Source organism: Haliaeetus albicilla, chromosome 7 (assembly GCF_947461875.1).
Source record: "Haliaeetus albicilla chromosome 7, bHalAlb1.1, whole genome shotgun sequence".
NCBI classification, from domain to species: domain Eukaryota; kingdom Metazoa; phylum Chordata; class Aves; order Accipitriformes; family Accipitridae; genus Haliaeetus; species Haliaeetus albicilla.
Genome location: NC_091489.1, coordinates 29,907,350 through 29,923,758, shown reverse-complemented (window position 1 = coordinate 29,923,758; position 16,409 = coordinate 29,907,350). Strand labels below are relative to the sequence as shown.

The 16,409-nt window shown below is 38.7% G+C and overlaps 1 protein-coding gene across 4 annotated transcripts in view; it reads left to right on the top strand.

The window, feature by feature from the left end:
* MACROD2 (mono-ADP ribosylhydrolase 2) overlaps window positions 1-16,409 on the top strand; it is a 942,372-nt gene that overhangs the window by 614,504 nt on the left and 311,459 nt on the right. For all 4 annotated transcript variants that reach the window (XM_069787543.1, XM_069787546.1, XM_069787545.1 and 1 more), the window contains exon 7: window positions 7,744-7,774. In XM_069787543.1, the coding sequence (XP_069643644.1) occupies window positions 7,744-7,774 (31 nt within the window). The remainder of the gene's footprint in view (window positions 1-7,743; window positions 7,775-16,409) is intronic.

Below are 16,409 nucleotides of genomic sequence, written 5' to 3'. Positions count from 1 at the left end.
GAATGAGGAAGCTCATGTGAATGCCTAAAGGTTTGTGTGTGGTGTGCCGTATTCAAGAGACTCACTTTTGAGGCAATAATTAATTTTGTATTCTTTAAAGACAGATTAATAAACATGCTAATATGGTCCATAATGAAAACTGAGTTTAAACATTGTCCTATTCAATTCTTCCATTTAATTTTTTCCCTTCATTTTCAGTATAAAGAATTGCATTAGAGTTTTCTATTAATAAGTTTTCCTTGAATGATAGCTACTTGCAAAATTTGTTGTTCATTAAATTACAGTTCAGAATGATGACAAATACAGAATTTATGGCAGGAGATTGACTGGGAAATAACATAAGTTTGTTTATTTTTTTTTCTTCCAAATAGTAGTATAAGGATTTTTAAAAGGTAACAGGATAGTATTATAGTTAGTGGTTTATGAAATTGTTTGGTTTATAAGTTTGATCTAGTAAAAGTAGCGAAACTTGACTCTGAATGGCTGATGTTACTGATATCTTAAACATGTATATACGTATTTACCCTGTGAATAGTTTTTGTGCAGATTAAGAGGTACAATGGACCCTGAAGTTTGTAGGTTTATTGTGCTTTTTGGAGTTAGGTGATTTTATAGAACATGTTATTTTGAAAAGCATCTAAGGCACCCAATTTTTTTAGGAGCTTCGTCTGATCAACAGGAATACCAGTGTAGCTGATACTGAAGTTAGTTGATGAGCACTGAAAAACAGTGCTACAACTGCATTCAGACTGTTTAGGCTCACGGAAATTAAGTTAGGGCAGATTCTTTAACAGTCACAGCAAGGGGAAAGGAACAGTAATTTGCTGGTTCTCCTGGTGCTAACTTGCACTGTTTGATGCTAGACTTAGGAATGGCTCGTTAGTGCTCTTACATCCCTCTCACTGTCCCTGAGCTCTACAGATTATTCTCCTGTTGAAATGTGGGCGTAGATGGTGCTATTTGCGGTTGCATACCACAAGTTAGTGTCCGCACAACGGAGATGATTTAATTTAAAGCAGGTATGGGACTACTGATGTTAATGCTGCACTGAAATGCTTGACGAGTGGTACTGTTGCGCACACCTGATGTTACGTTCGTGTGTACCAGCTGCCCAGATGGATGCTGCCAAGATGGGCATGCATGAGCTTGAAGCATTTCCAGTTTTGAATCCTTCTTCTTGTACATGGAAAATAATGATTACAAGGGGTCTGGAGCATGTGCAACTGATGGTTAAATGTAATTTTCTGCCACTAAAAGAACTGAAAGGTTAAGTTCATCCAGGACCATGCCTTCTCTGCTTTTTCATATTCCAGCTTGACAACCGTAATTCATCTCAAAATACCTAGAGGGGGGTAAGGACTACAAAATGCACGTCACCAGCCAAATAAGGGAACTGAAAAACACCTTATGTCGAACCACACCAAGGTCTCTCGCATCTTCCAATTTCCTGGCTAAGGTTCTGTACATTCCTTGCCATTGTAGCACCTCGACCATGTGCTCCGAATGATACACATACACCACTATATTCCCCACCACACCTCTTCACCACCCACTAGATTCAAATCGTAAAATCTTGTCATGAAAATAAATTATTCATTATTCAAACAATTTACACCATTTAAATTAATTTACTTTGTGGTTGAGCTGATACTTAGCTTTCATAGCCCCGTGCTGCAGTCTTGATAACAGCACTTCATAATGCCATGATGTACATGCCACAGTTTTTTGGTGTTGTATGTTAAAAAATATTCACAGTATGCTGTCTGAACGTGGTGGGATTTTTTCTGGCAGAAAGCATAGGCTTTAGGCAGTAAATAATTTTTTTTTGAAGTGGACATGACAAGTCAGAGGCAGTAAAGTGCCAATGAAACCATTATTAATCTGTGATGTTCTACAAAGTTATTACAAATATATATTTACATTGCAGTGAACTTTTTGAAAACACACATGGAAACTTAAGGTGTGAAAAGTCCCGTATTATACTCTATGCAGCAGAGCTCGTTCTAGCATAGGCAGTTTTACCTTGTAACCCTCTGCTTTACCTCTGCAGAGTCCCTCTGGCATTCACCCTCTTGAATCACAGCAGAGCAGTGTTGTCAGGGCTGTTCTTAAACAAGCAATTTTCTCTCTGCCCACTCACCTGCCACTTCAGTTCATGAGGCAATCACCAACTGTAACACAATCTAGCAAAGGTGCTCATGGTACTACTTTTAAGACAAGAATGCCTACTGCACAGAGGAACTGATTTTACTGTAATATTTTGATATAAATGAAGGAAGCTGAAAACCAAAAAACTCAAGTCCAACTTTAAAAATAATAAATGGAGGCGCTATTGAGAGTGCAGTTTGACTGAGTTTTGGGTCAGGTCCTCTGAGTGGCAGGAGTGGGGCATTGTCCTGTTGAAGCAAGGACTCAAGTTTCTGCTTATCTGACATGGAGAGTGTTTTGGCACGTAGGTTTTTAGAGCTTTGGGTCTTTCTTTGGTCTGGGTGTTAGTGCTTCTGCAATTTCTTAATGCTGCTAAGGTGCTGTAGGGATAGCCTTTCAAAGTGGAAGGCAAGTTAATTATTTTTGGTCCATAAAACAACAGGCAAAGAGAATTAACTGCACATCATTTTCTTGGCCGCTATGGAAAATACAATTGCACTGGTGCAGTGCTCAAAACCAAGACCCAAGGCAACTTCCCACTTGCTGGCAAATAAAAGGGAGAAGGTCAGAAAGAGAGGCTGTGGACAGCTAACCCCTAGCAATGTCAAGGGGATAAAGGCAGGCAGCTCAGGAGCGCGTGAGGCTCCGCAGGCTCTGGAGGAAGATGACGGGGAAGGGAAGTAGCCCAGCTTGAGCTGATAGAGGGGGCATCATCTTCATCGAGCAAAGGCTGGCTGCTACCTCAGTTTATGGAAAAGAACAGGGAGATGAAGAGGCAACTTCTGGAGATCACAAAGGAGCAAGCTGCTTGTTGAATAAATCTTTTCCCAGCATCAGATATCTGCTCCTCCTCTAGCAGAAGACCTCTATCATAGGTCACGGAGCGCTGGGGCTACATGGAGCATGTTTGCTGCATGGAGGCTCCTGTACTGCTCCTCAGCTCCTCCAGACCAAGATGCTGAGAATGGTAGTCGTTTTTAACATCCTTAGGTTTGTTCAGTTGCAAGCTTTCCTACAGTGGTGGCACAGGCCCTAGCTAGCAAGGAGAGTGACCAAGAAAAAAGTCAAAGTATAAAGTATATGGCCAATTTTGGGGGGAGGGAATGTTTGTTACTTTGCACTTGCTGGAGAAGCTTGTGTTGGTTGTTTTGTGTGTAACACATTTAACTATCTTCAACCCAGAGATACTAAGAATTTTTTACTTTGTTGAACAATTAGATAAAAAATGTTTCTACTTGCAATTTTAGTAAAAACGACGACTTTTTTAAAAGTTCATCAGTTCTTTGTGAAGATTCAGTAATGCAAGTTGTATGAAGGAATGGCTCTCAAACATGAGTATAAGTCAGTCCGCTTTGTGAAGTGATGCAGTAAAATCAGAGAAAGCTCAATTTGTGTTTGATATTATTTTTGTCTGCTGTTATGTGCTGGAAGAAAAGTGCTTACCTTATGTGTGGCTTGGTCATGGCAGAAATCACACTGGGATGCTGGTGCAGAACGGCAAGCACTTAATTTGAAGAAAGTCCTTGCTCTGTGGAGGCAATTATTAGGATGGCAGTAGGAGGCATCTGGTCATGTAGACATAGCAATTGTATTCATCTAATGTACAACAGTTAATACATTGCAGCTCAGTGTGAACTAGAACCCCTTGTTGTAGAGAAGCCCTTAAGTATTTAAATACCCAGGTCCCTCTTATTGAAATGTCTTAGAGTCCAACTTGGCCTCCGCATGGTGACTATTGTAAATTTTCCTCATGAAACTCCATTACATTTCATCCTAATTAGCACTGCTGCTGTAGCCTTAGTAAAGAAATATTAGATTAAAAAGTACCAGAGCCTGAGCACCCACATCCTCTCCTACAGGAATTAAATCAATTTCAGTCTTACAGTATTCATACAGCTGATTTAATTTGGCCTCTTTCTTTAAATGATGGCAGCAGCGTAGTAGTAGGAAGCTTTCACTGTTCTTACTTGTGTTTCACTCCAGAGTTGTAATCCTTTTTGGGTGCTGTCAGGGTAGCATTTCTTATTACCCCCAAAGTAAAGCAAACACGCTATTTCAGTAGCAAAGGAATTAAAGGTTAGTTAGTCAATAAATAGCAGTTACCAGCAACAAATTAAGATGAGAAACGTTTTATTGTGGAAATAGGAATGAATGTTTCCTACTGTGAAACTGAATTTTTTATTGAAATCAAATATATAATTAAGATATTATTATGCACAGAAAAGGTTAGAAACCTTAACATCTTTTGTCCATAAGCCAAGTATTGTAGTATGTTGATATCCATGCTGTGAGTTCCCCATTACTGCTCTGCCAGTAATTTCAACCTGGCATCTAGACTAAATTGTCTCCCTAGGAGCCAAGAGGAAACAGAGTTGATATGTGATCTCAGGCACGGGCCTTCCTTGAATGAATAAAAGCACTGTCACATTTTATGAAATTACATCTGCTGGTTATATGCTGTGATCATCTCTGAATGAGGGAGAGGGCAGAGTTCATCTAAGTTATGGCACAGACTGGTATTCGGAAGGAGCTCGATGAGATTTTACACACTCTTGTAGCTCCATTCAGATGTGTTTCAGCTGCATGACAGAAACTGAAAGCAAGGTAATGATTATGACATGTCTACACAGTAATCTTAAAGTAGGTATTAAGAAACACACGCAACACACAAATTGCTAGCTAAAGCTTGCTAAACAGCCTCAGAGCAGCGTATTCTGTGAATGGAGATGAACAAATTCGACAAGCATCTGCCATGCAATGCTGAAAATGCAGTTGTCTGGTCTTCTCCAAGCAAAGCTGAAAAGGAAGCCCAGTCCCCTGGAGCCCGTTCCCTTCAGGCACTCAGGTCCAGGGGCCCAAATAAATACAGCTGCCGTGCAAGATCTTGGCAGTGTGTGCTGAGCCTGTCCCATAGTGCATTGACCGGTCTTGTAAATACCTCAAGATCACCATCAGGGCTTTAAGTAGATGTATCTTGCTTGGACACCATATCAGTCATATACCCTTTGCTCTGCACAGATGATAAATCTGCAGAAGCATGGAGGGAGCTGGTGCACAGTGCTCTTTTGCTGCCCAGGGGCTGCAGAGCTGCCCCAGCTCGTGCTCACTGAGGTGGGTGGCTTTGCCACATGCGTGGGGATCTGAAGTCATCAGTGGTGGTGCTGCTTACTGTAGGTACCATGTGTGGTGTTGCCCAAGGGAGCTGCAGGACTGACGGGATTTCAGAGGTGCTGCAGGACTGTTTCCCCTTGCCCAGAGTTGTGGGGCCAGTAAGAGAAGGAACCCTGAATACTCTGTTACTCATTCCCCCCCGTGACCAATAAGAGTATCTAAAGCACACGCTGTTACTGAAGTTGTGGAAAAGAATGGAAAATAAAAGACTTGTTTGGAGAAATTCTCTCTTAACATGTGAAACTTCAACAGTTGTGAATTTTAAAATCTGTTGCTAAACTGGACAAAATCATCCTTGATGCCTCTCTCTTATTGCTGGAGCCCCTGTTGCCACCTCAGCCTGAGCTCTGTAACCATGTGTGGGGCTTCCCCTCCCCCCCCCCCATTTCCTTAAAGAGCTGATTTGTTGCTATTTATTGGGTACAAACTACAAAGCTAAGTATTTTTCAGGATGTAAGTTGTAGTGGTTGTGAGAAGGAATGACACTATATTTCTCCCCCACTTTATTTTACTTAAGTATTTTCAGAGGGGAGGGGAGGATGTATTCTTTCCATTAGACCTCTCCTTTCTTAATCACCATTCCCTAATTAATTCCCTAGTTAAATATAAAGCAAGCATTAGCTTTGAATAATGTTCTCCTGTGTGATTAAGTAAAGAAGAATCCCTTTCTTTTGTATGATGACTCATTGCCAGGGGATCTGGAGGGAGCCTGAGGGTGGATATTTGAGACTTTGGTCCCAGGTGCTCTTGTACCTTTGAGCTGTGTTTTCTGTCAGTCCAGAGGCGGGAGGCAAAGGTGATACCACATATCAACTGCACACAAAGAAAACTGTCTCTCTTGTGAAGCCTTGTGGGCAATACAGCTTTGGTTTCTTTTGGTGGAAAACTGACTCTGGCTCACAGAAATGCAAATCTGTAGACAACACGTACAGCTAGGAGAAACGTAAATTATTGTTCCTGCTGGCACAGTGTCTATAACCATCTCTTGTTGCATGACGCATTTTCTTTGGTGTCTGAGCTGACCCCAAAATGTACTCTTTCTTTTCACCCAGCATCTTCTAGTTCCTATCCCTGCACCAGTTTGCAAGCCTTTGACTTGTACTAGTACAGCTGTGTTGGGTCACACCATAAACCACATGTCTGACAGAACTGAGGTTAAAAATTGTTACCGAAATCCAGAATAAAACTCCTTAACAGCAATGAGAAGTTAAGAAGCAGGAACTTCTTTATTGCAGTGCTGGACACACAGGGGATCACTCCACCTAGTGTGTGCACCTGTCTAGTTTAATCATGCAGGTTAAATACACACCTGTTATATTCACTAAATTTCTGGGAAATGTCATACATAATCATCAACTGTCGGATAAATCATTAGCATATGTAAATGTCTCTTTACGCAGGCGTGGTGAAGTCTCTGGTGGTCTTCAGAAGCCCTCTGGTGGTCTTCCATAGTCTTCCTCACTTTGTCCGATAGTTGACCTCTCTTATGTGATTCTGCACAGTATGATTTTCGCCATCATGTATTAGATTTACATAAAAGTACATTCAATGTTAATTCTTGAATTTAACGTTTCTAGTGATTGGCCCTCAGTCACACCATCTTATCAATAGTCTTATACTAAAATATTCATTGGTTAATCTTACTTAATTCCACTAACTGGAATCTTGATCAAAGTGGGGTTTCTAAGCAACAGAACTAAGGTCTATAACAATCTCTCTTAGTTTCTTAGGACAAAACACTACAAACTAACAAATCGGTCGAAGTTTCTATGGTTAACTAATTTTAGACAATACTTATTTTCTTATGACTGTATACAGCACATTTTGTATGTTCCTAAGTTTCGGTGACTACATTGCGAGCTTCAAACCCCTATATTCTATAGTCTTTACCTTTTGATCAAACCCTTATATAAAATTTTAACGTATCAGAATATTTGTAACAAAAGGAAAGGCTCTGAAACAAAGAAGGAGGTTATAATGAACGAAGGCATGGCAAAGAGGCCATGGAGGGCAGGGTTTAAGCTGGCCAAGCTTATTTTACTACTGAAGAAATATTGTCTAACTCTACCTAGAGAATATGTCTTTTTTTTCCCTACCGTACTAGCTTATGGCATTAATTTTTAGCTCATGGCGTTAATTTTTAGCTCAAAAGGCAGTTTTAATAATGATTCCAGGTTCAAATATTGCTCATAGCTGAAGATGAGAAAAAGAATGCAGCTTTATTAACATGGCAGCAAGGAAAACATATGGAATATGCTTCATATAGTATGAAAATGCCTGTGAATTGACTGCCATAAGAATGAAGGCTACAACATATAAACTCTGAGTGTTGAAAAACAGGCATTTAAAAATACCCTTGGTTTTGATAAAAAGTTCAGCAAACAGAAATCCCACTGATTTTTTTTTCTTTCATTTGTTTTACAGGCATTTCCCTGTATTTCAACAGGAATTTATGGTAAGTAAGACCTTAGATATCGCTTACTGCTTACTCAGTTTTTCCTATTATTACTATTTAAACAGTGATATTTCATATCAGATGTCTCATCAGTCATTTTGGCTTACGAATCTACTTATCCTCTGTTAACTAACAAGAGACCCAAAGCCTTTGACTGTGACCGGATACTACTGTGCTGCTAAGTGGGATACTTTTGTGCAACCCTTAGCCTGTGAGCTGAGACCCACAACTGTGATTACACTTCTGCAGCTCCAGTAACTCTTAAACACACTGCTGTGGCTTCAACAGGGAAAAATAGGGTTTTTGCAAAATTTTCCATCCAAAAGGCAAGCAAGCAAGACTCCCCAATGTCCAAGACTGGGCAAAAAGTATGCTTTCTTCAAGCAAGCTTACTAGAATAACATGAAGTTGGTTTAGCTCCCTTGAGTGGTGCTTCCACATTTTTAGTTTATAAATTTACATGCAAATTAATACTGCCTGAAGAACTGGAGGGAAAGGGTTATTATAAAAGTTTGTTACTTGCTTTGTTGTAATCTTAAGGCAATTCATCACTAACAGTCAGCTGCTTTTTTGGTTGACATTGTGGAAGAAGCGGGCATGATATTTGAAGGAGGAAAAAGACAAGCTGTTCAATATTTAGAAAAAAATATGGCGAAATTTGAGAGGACATGCAAATTACAAGAGGACAAAAATAATTTTTCATTTAAAAATAATGTAGGCTGATTTTTCTTTCATTAAGCTTCAATAAATGCATACAAATGATAGTAGGTTGGATTCCTAGTACAATTGAAAGGTTTTAAAGAAACATGCTAAGCAGCAATAAATTAAAAAAAATGCAGTCATCGTGTAACACTATAGTATGACAATAGCTGCTGCTGTGTGAAAATAACATATAGTAATTTTTAGATAAAATAATTTGAGTTTTGACTAATCAGATACTGCAGATGCAGGGCGGGGGTAGAGGGAAGTGACAGGAATATTTAGGGTTGTTTCTTCTTTTTCAAAGACCTTTTATTTAAAATTGTTTGTTTGATGATTGTAAATCTGAATTAGGCTTCAGAAAGTAGAATCTAAATTACTTTGAGTGCTGTATCCTTTTCTACTTGAACTGTACTTTCATTATTGCAGAATGTGCAGATGCCATTTCCACAAACACTAGAAGTCACTGGATGTGAATCTGGTTTCAGATAAAGCTCTGCCTTGGTCCTCAGTTCAGGTCCCCCTCTTGAATTTTCAGGGGAGCTCTGCATTTTGGTTCTTGACTCTTTGGTTTATATATTGATCTTTAACATAGACACATTTTTGTTATTAGTTTACAAAACCAGGCAAGACATGGTGTAAACATGTGGAAATTGCTAGTAATTACTAGTAAGTGGAATGTACAAATAATAGTTCATTTTATTTTAGAATTGGCGTAGGTAATGGAAAAGGTCTCAGCAGGTGAGGAATATGGTTCCCTGAAGTCAGTAAAGAAAGTTGGAAAGGATCTCTGGTAGGAATCTTGGGTTTTCTTTTCCTGAGGTAACAGAAGCTTTTCTTCAAGTAAGCATTGATTTTAACTGGAAAGCTGTGGCATTACTGAAACATTGAGTGGCAGATGCTTTTTCAGTAATTGTTTGCTGTTTTCACCTTTGGAAATGAATTAAGACACATTTCTGCTAAAATACTCTGTTTTTCTGATGCTGCTTTTTTTTGTTTGTTTAGGGAACACAATCTCTCATTGATTTTACTGTTTACATTTTAATAAATACTTTCTATTCCTCAATGAAAAAAATACTTGCTTTCTTTCCAGACACTCAGACATACTGCCTGAGAGTAGTAATTAAACAGGCAACTCTGCTTCAGGTGTCAATATTTTCAAGAATGTTTGATAGCAGTTGCAGCACTAAAATTATGCTGTGTGATGTGTTTGAGGTGTAAAGTACACCAAAAACCTGCAAAACTATGCTTTCATCTTCCTCGTTTTGTTGGGTTGGTCCCCTCTATACATGCACATTCCTTTAGATAAAGTTAGCGTCTAGACAAGCAAGTGAATCAACTTCATTCCTGGTGGCCTAGCTGATTAGTATTGCTTCATGTATTGTGCAGTTAACGCTGGGCTATCCCAATAAAATGTTACTGAAGGAGCATACAGCCTTGATTTCTCACCTCAGATCCATACGAAAAACGCTGTCCCTTCAGAAACCCTTGGCTGAGAATTGAGTTTCACCTCCAAATGGAACTGGACAAATTTGCAAGAGATCAACTGAGTATATCCATTCTGCTCCAAATTCTTGTAAATGCTTAGATTGCTTGCCTTTTCTATTATTATTAGGAGAGAGTAGTCATGCTCCTCTGGAGAGCAATCCTTTCTTGCGTGCATCACTGCAGAGCACTCCTTTTCTCCCATAAAAAGGAAACTGGAAAGAAAGAAGCAAGCAAGCCTTTTTCTGAGGTTTTGGCAAAGGGCAGATTGCTTTTCATGAGAAGGGTGTTGGATAGAAGAAAGGTCTGCCTTTCCTCCCCAAACACTTTCCTGATGTTCCATTTCCACCCATAGCACTGTGGATGCTCCAGCTTGAACAAGTTTAAGTCCCGAGAAGGCCATTTGCCATTAAGGCACTGTGCCAGGAGTCAAAACTTTGATTTTAATGTGCTCCTATTTAAAGAGTGCTGGCAACAAATGCACTCATGAGGGATCTTTGTTTTAGAAGTCTGATAGCTTCAAATGAGGGATTAAATCTTTAAAAAATGAAGTAGAAAGCAACCAATGCTGAATGTTTGTAAGGACTGCAAAACAAGTAAGGGTCTACCCACAGGCACTTTGGAAAAGAAAAAAGGAGGTGCTATCTTTTCCTAAGAGACCCCTGTCACCTCTAATATGCTTATAAAATGATGATCAGTCTAATAAAGCAAAGGTTGTAAAGACTCATATCCCCATGGATTCCTGGGTTACTCTCTTCTGTTGCAATAAATGTTTTCCTTGATATCAAGAGCTTGAAGTTTCCATAAACAAAACTGCTTCAGGAGGAGAACAGAGGACGTGCGTCACACCCATATCATTAGGGAGGTCCTGGCGTATCAAGCGACAGATCCTCAGTAGCTGTTCAACAATACTCAAACATGAGCAAGAGTGCAATCTTAACCTTATCACAGCTTTTCTGTAGGCTAGCTAGATTTTTAGGGATTTTCTTACATTTTGTCTCTTTTGCCTTTTTCAAAGCAATTTTACTATCTGTTTAAAAAAAAATAAAATTAAAAAGTGATAAAAATAAACCTACAGACAAATCTGTAGTCTAGAGGGTAAAAAGTGTTATTTTAGGCTTTAGTGTGTCAGATTTTCACCTTATACACGGTGAATCACCGTTTACACATCCACTTTCCCCATAATTACCATCTTGTTATGTCTGAGGTACTGCCAGAAGTAAAAAAAAAAAAAAAAAAAGCAACTTTCTTCAGTAGATTTTATGGAAAAGCACCTCATTATCATGTCTTTAAGAAACTATCCACAAATTCTGGTGTTTGCAGCCTGCAAAGTGAACAAGGATGTCTGATAAGGTGCTACAAACCTTACAAGCTGCAAATTTAAAACAAGGCTCTGCAGATGGATATGAGAAGACAGGAATTTTCATGTCTGTCACAATACTCTGTTGAGAGATAATTATGGGGTGGACTACATATGGAAGGAGTTGAAGATGTTACAGTCTATGCACACCTATTTGTTACCTTCTTACTGTGATTTCACAGTAATACAAGGTTGGGCTTCTGTTCCTAGATACTTGTGTTGGCAATGTAAGCTGCTCTCTGGCAACATAAGCAAGTATTTAAATGTTATTTTAAACTTAAGGGAGGAAAAAAGAAGGAAAGAGGGGGGAATAGATAAAACTTTAAGAGATATCTCCAGTTGCTATTTCTTTTTGTCTCTACATCAGTATAGCTGTATATTTTACCTTAGCTTGACTTTCACTATAAATGATATCATCTGTCCCTTCTGAGAAAAAAGATAATGGCAGCTCTTAGATTTTGTCGTGAATGTATATTTGCACTTCTTCTAAAGACAGAGAGAGAGAAAGGGAAAGAAAAAGACCAAAAACCATGAAGGTGCAGAATATCTGCAGTGATTTAGGCAGTGGAAACGCACAGTTTCACCACATTTTAAACACCTTTATTACATTGGAGTAAGACTTGTTTCTTTTATAATCAGGCCACTTATGCTTACTTGTAGCTTTTGGCTTGGTCATGGCAAACCATTGCAAGGTTAAATTTATTATGTGTTGCTAAAGAAGACTCTGAAAAGCAAACTTAGAAAGCAAGGAAAGAAAAAAAAAAGAGAAAAGTATGCAGTGTGTATAGGAAATAGAAGCATATAATATGTTCTCAAGGCAGGATGCAGGGAGGTATCACAGATCCTCTGCTCTGCTGTGTTTATCTGGGGAGAGAGGTCCCTTGGTCTAGTGCCAGCTCGTGTCACAGCTGTTTTGACCTCCAGTGCATCCTCCTCAGTATCCAAAGAATGATTCATCCTGCCAATCCACAGAGAGCTGGGACCATATCCATCAGCTTTTCTCCCTGTAAGGTGATCCAAGATAGATTATAACAAGGGATTAACTGACAGGTGCGCTACTGAAGGATTATAAAAGCCCTCTGAAAATCTGAGTCAGAAGACTAAACCAATGTTTTCAAAAGCAGAATAAATTCCTGACATGGGGCTAAAGGTTGAGGCAATCTATTTCCATCTTTCCCATTTGTTTCTTCTTATTTTCTGTTGGCATTTCATTCCTAAGATATGTATTTCTTTAATGAGTGTCCTGGTTTCAGCTGGGATAGAGTTAACTGTCTTCCTAGTAGCTGGTACGGTGCTATGTTTTGAGTTCAGTATGCGAAGAATGTTGATAACGCTGATGTTTTCAGTTGTTGCTAAGTAGTGTTTAGTCTGAAGTCAAGGATTATTCAGCTTCTCATGCCCAGCCAGCGAGAAAGCTGGAGGGGCACAAGAAGTTGGCACTGGACACAGCCAGGGCAGCTGACCCAAACTGGCCAACGGGGTATTCCATACCATGGGATGTCCCATTTAGTATAGGAACTGGGAAGTGGGGGCGGGGGAATCGCTGCTTGGGGACTAGCTGGGTGTTGGTCGGCGGGTGGTGAGCAATTGCACTGCGCATCATTTGTACATTCCAATCCTTTCATTATTGCTGTTGTCATTTTATTAGTGTTATCAGTATCATTATTAGTTTTTTCTTTTCTGTTCTATTAAACTGTTCTTATCTCAACCCACAAGTTTTACTTCTTTTCCCGATTTTCTCCCCCATCCCACTTGATGGGGGGGAGTGAGTGAGCGGCTGCGTGGTGCTCAGTTGCTGGCTGGGGTTAAACCACGACAATGAGCAATTCTAATAAGGGTTGTGCTGTCATCTTTCCAAGGAAGGAGTTAGCTACAAATTTTTCAGAGCCACTATACACAAATGTATAATAAGTAACCATGAAGCAGTCTTGTCTTTATCTCCAGTCTGGTGCTTTGAGTCCCTGTAACCATCACAGTGGCCTAATGCTGTATGTGATCATCAGCATTTGAATACTGTGATGTCAATTAATTCTCTGTGATTGGGGGGGGGGGGAGAAAATCCAGTAGGTTCACATAAGGAAAGTTCACGTTAAGAAGATTGTCTCTTAACTAAGCCAATTTTTTAACCTGACCAGCAGCTCCTCATCCCTCAACTCAGACTGCATCAACTTTTTTGACACTATTATGTAGTTTTAACAGTCATTTTTTGGTAACTCATTAGGAAGTTACTTGCATTTTGTTATTTACTCCATAATTCGTGTAATGCAATATTTTAGTGAAAATGAAGATATATGAGAACTCATTTTTTGATGCTTCTTTTGGGACTGATCTCCAGTTAACTGAGATTATTATTAAAATTAATAGTAGTAACAGCTATGAAATGACTATTATAATATTCAAGTAATCCTAGAAATCTAATTACTACTTGTATAAAAATTTGTTGCATGCATTATTTAATAGTGTACTTATTCCTGACAGTGTAGTGTCCGTGATACTAATTGGTCTCTTCCCATATTTTAAATACTAAAAAAATTATTACTGGAAAGTGTAAATCAATGAGCTCTCAACAGTCTAAAATTAACATTCATATGATATATTTAGCAAGGAGAAGCTCAAACTTGATTCCAGACAAGAGACTTAATAAGCTCTCTTTTTCAGTGGAAATTGGCGTTTTATGGATATTGTAGCTAGACTATCTAGAATTTTATCTATTCTGAAGTTCTTGCTGGCTGGTCCAGCTTACAGCATTTCTGCTGAATACTAGAGGATAAATCCTGTCCTTCATTAAAATGGAGTTTAGTGATTGTCCTTGAAAATTTCCCTTCGAAAGCTTAGGCTGTTGAACACTGAATACTCAGTTGCGTCATGGCCTTGCTTTTTTGTCTTTTCCCTTTTCATTGTAGGAAGAGATACAGAGTCTATGTAGTTACTTTTTTCTTTTAAATTTGGCAGAAGCATGAAGAACTTAAGGCTTTATAAAGTCTGGAAAGCCTCGCTCCTTCGTTAGGCTCACTGCTCTGAGTTTATATTTGTGTATATTAATTGCCCCCGTCAATCCTGCAACTTTTGCGCACACTCTTTAACTTCAGTCTTGGCTCTACTCTGCAAGAAACAATTGTGTGCTCTCTTCCTCTTATTTCATAGTGGCTTACATCTTGAAGCTCCTAGCATGGCTCATGTCTAGTTGCTTTTGCAATGACCTATGCAGATACCTGCAGACTGTTGAAGAAAAGCCAGTAACATTTTCAAAGGCATCAAAACCACATTGTGCTTTGGGTGCTTTTCCCCCATTCCCTTTCACTTTTTGTATTTTTTTTTCCAGGCAAACTATTCTGCAAAGCATAAGAGTTGGAAAAGATCTCTGGTATTCAGAAAACATATTGCTGATATCACAAACAGGGCTTCAGCTGGTCAGATATAATGTTTGTTTTGGTATTTGTGGTTTTCCATTCAAAGAATTAAGAAAGTGTCAAGTACCCTGATGAAAGTTAAAATTCTGTATTGTTATATACCAACAGTATCACTTAATTCCCTTTTCTAAATTTTCCAGATTGATGTCAACAAGATAATCTTACGTGTTTGTTCTGTGGCTTTACAATCAAGAAAAGCTAAAGCTTTTTGAAGCTAATTTGTTAAGAAATGAATTTAAGTAAGAAAACAAAGATATATGGACCTTGTCTTGGAGACATTAAATTAACATGATACATGAAGTATAAAATACTTCTTGGTAAAAGGCCCAATTATCACTATCCAAAATTTTTCTTTGATGTAATCTTGTCCCTTCCCCCAGAAAACAGCATGTCTCTAAAACTAAACTTGGAGCCCAATAAGTTAATGAATTCCATTCTTTGCATTGGCTTTAATGAGTGTGGAACGTACCACAGCATCGTGGAAGAAGAGAGCAGCGGTAGGATGCCCAAGTTCAAAATTATGCAGTTTCACTTTATTTAGCTTTAAATGTATATAAAGGAATGAACTGGCCCAAGATAACTTAAAAATTACTGTCTCAAAGAGTTAAGAGGCTACTAGCAACTAGTCTAATCATTTGGATACCTATTCAGATAATTAAATCAACCAACCACTCAAATCCAGTGTGTATATTGCTCTTCATGACTGCTTCTCTGCATTTATATTTCACCTTGAGAAGTAAAAATTCAGAAGCAAAGACAAAGATGTGCTCTCTTAGGGTTCTCTGAACCCCTGAGCAACCTTATCCAATTTTGAAATTGTTCCTGCTTTGAGCAGAAGGTTGGACCAGATGACCTCCAGAGGTGCCATAGCCCTTCCAACCTGGGTCTTTCTGTGATTCCAAGCTTCTTACATGTTTTCTTCATTGACAGGTGAGATTCATATCACAGAATCACACCGTTACCTCATATTCCTTGGTGAGATCTCATCAGGTGCTATAGCAAAGCAGGTTTTCTTTGCAACAGGAGAACACTGTGGTGTTGTGGGTGTCTTTTAACCATATTCGCGATTAAATATAGTGTGACAACTTAGTAATTATAAGAACATCTTTTTCATGCCTTCCCCATTTCTACAAAAAATATTGTATATGAAGTGTGTTACCTCCGAGTTTTAAACACATTGTAAAAAGACAGACAGCTAGTTTAATGGTTTCAGTCAAATTTCACGATGCAACTGAGCTTCCTTGAAAGGAGGAACTTAATATAAAATTAATCTAGTTAAAGAAGAATAGGTATCATCTTGACAGCTGTAAAACTGCTCCTGGGTTTGAAAAACTTACACTAGAGCTGATGTATGTTGTATTAGCAGCGATTTCATTTACCCCTGCACTGTGGCATAACTAGTCTCGTATGTAATCTTAGTTACACAACACACATTTTCTATACTTTAGCAGCTAGAAAAAGATCTAAAAAGTGCCTAGGGTAAGATTTTTAGTCCTAGATCATCACCCACGATCATTTTAATACTGTACAACTGTTTTATCTGACACTTACAAATGAAAACTGTTAAGTGTATTCAGTTAATATTGAATCCCACTCACAGCTTAAAACTTATTCTATGAGAACAGAATAGTCATACTAGTCTGTGCTTGTGCGTCCTTACGTAGCTTTTAAAAGCATTGAG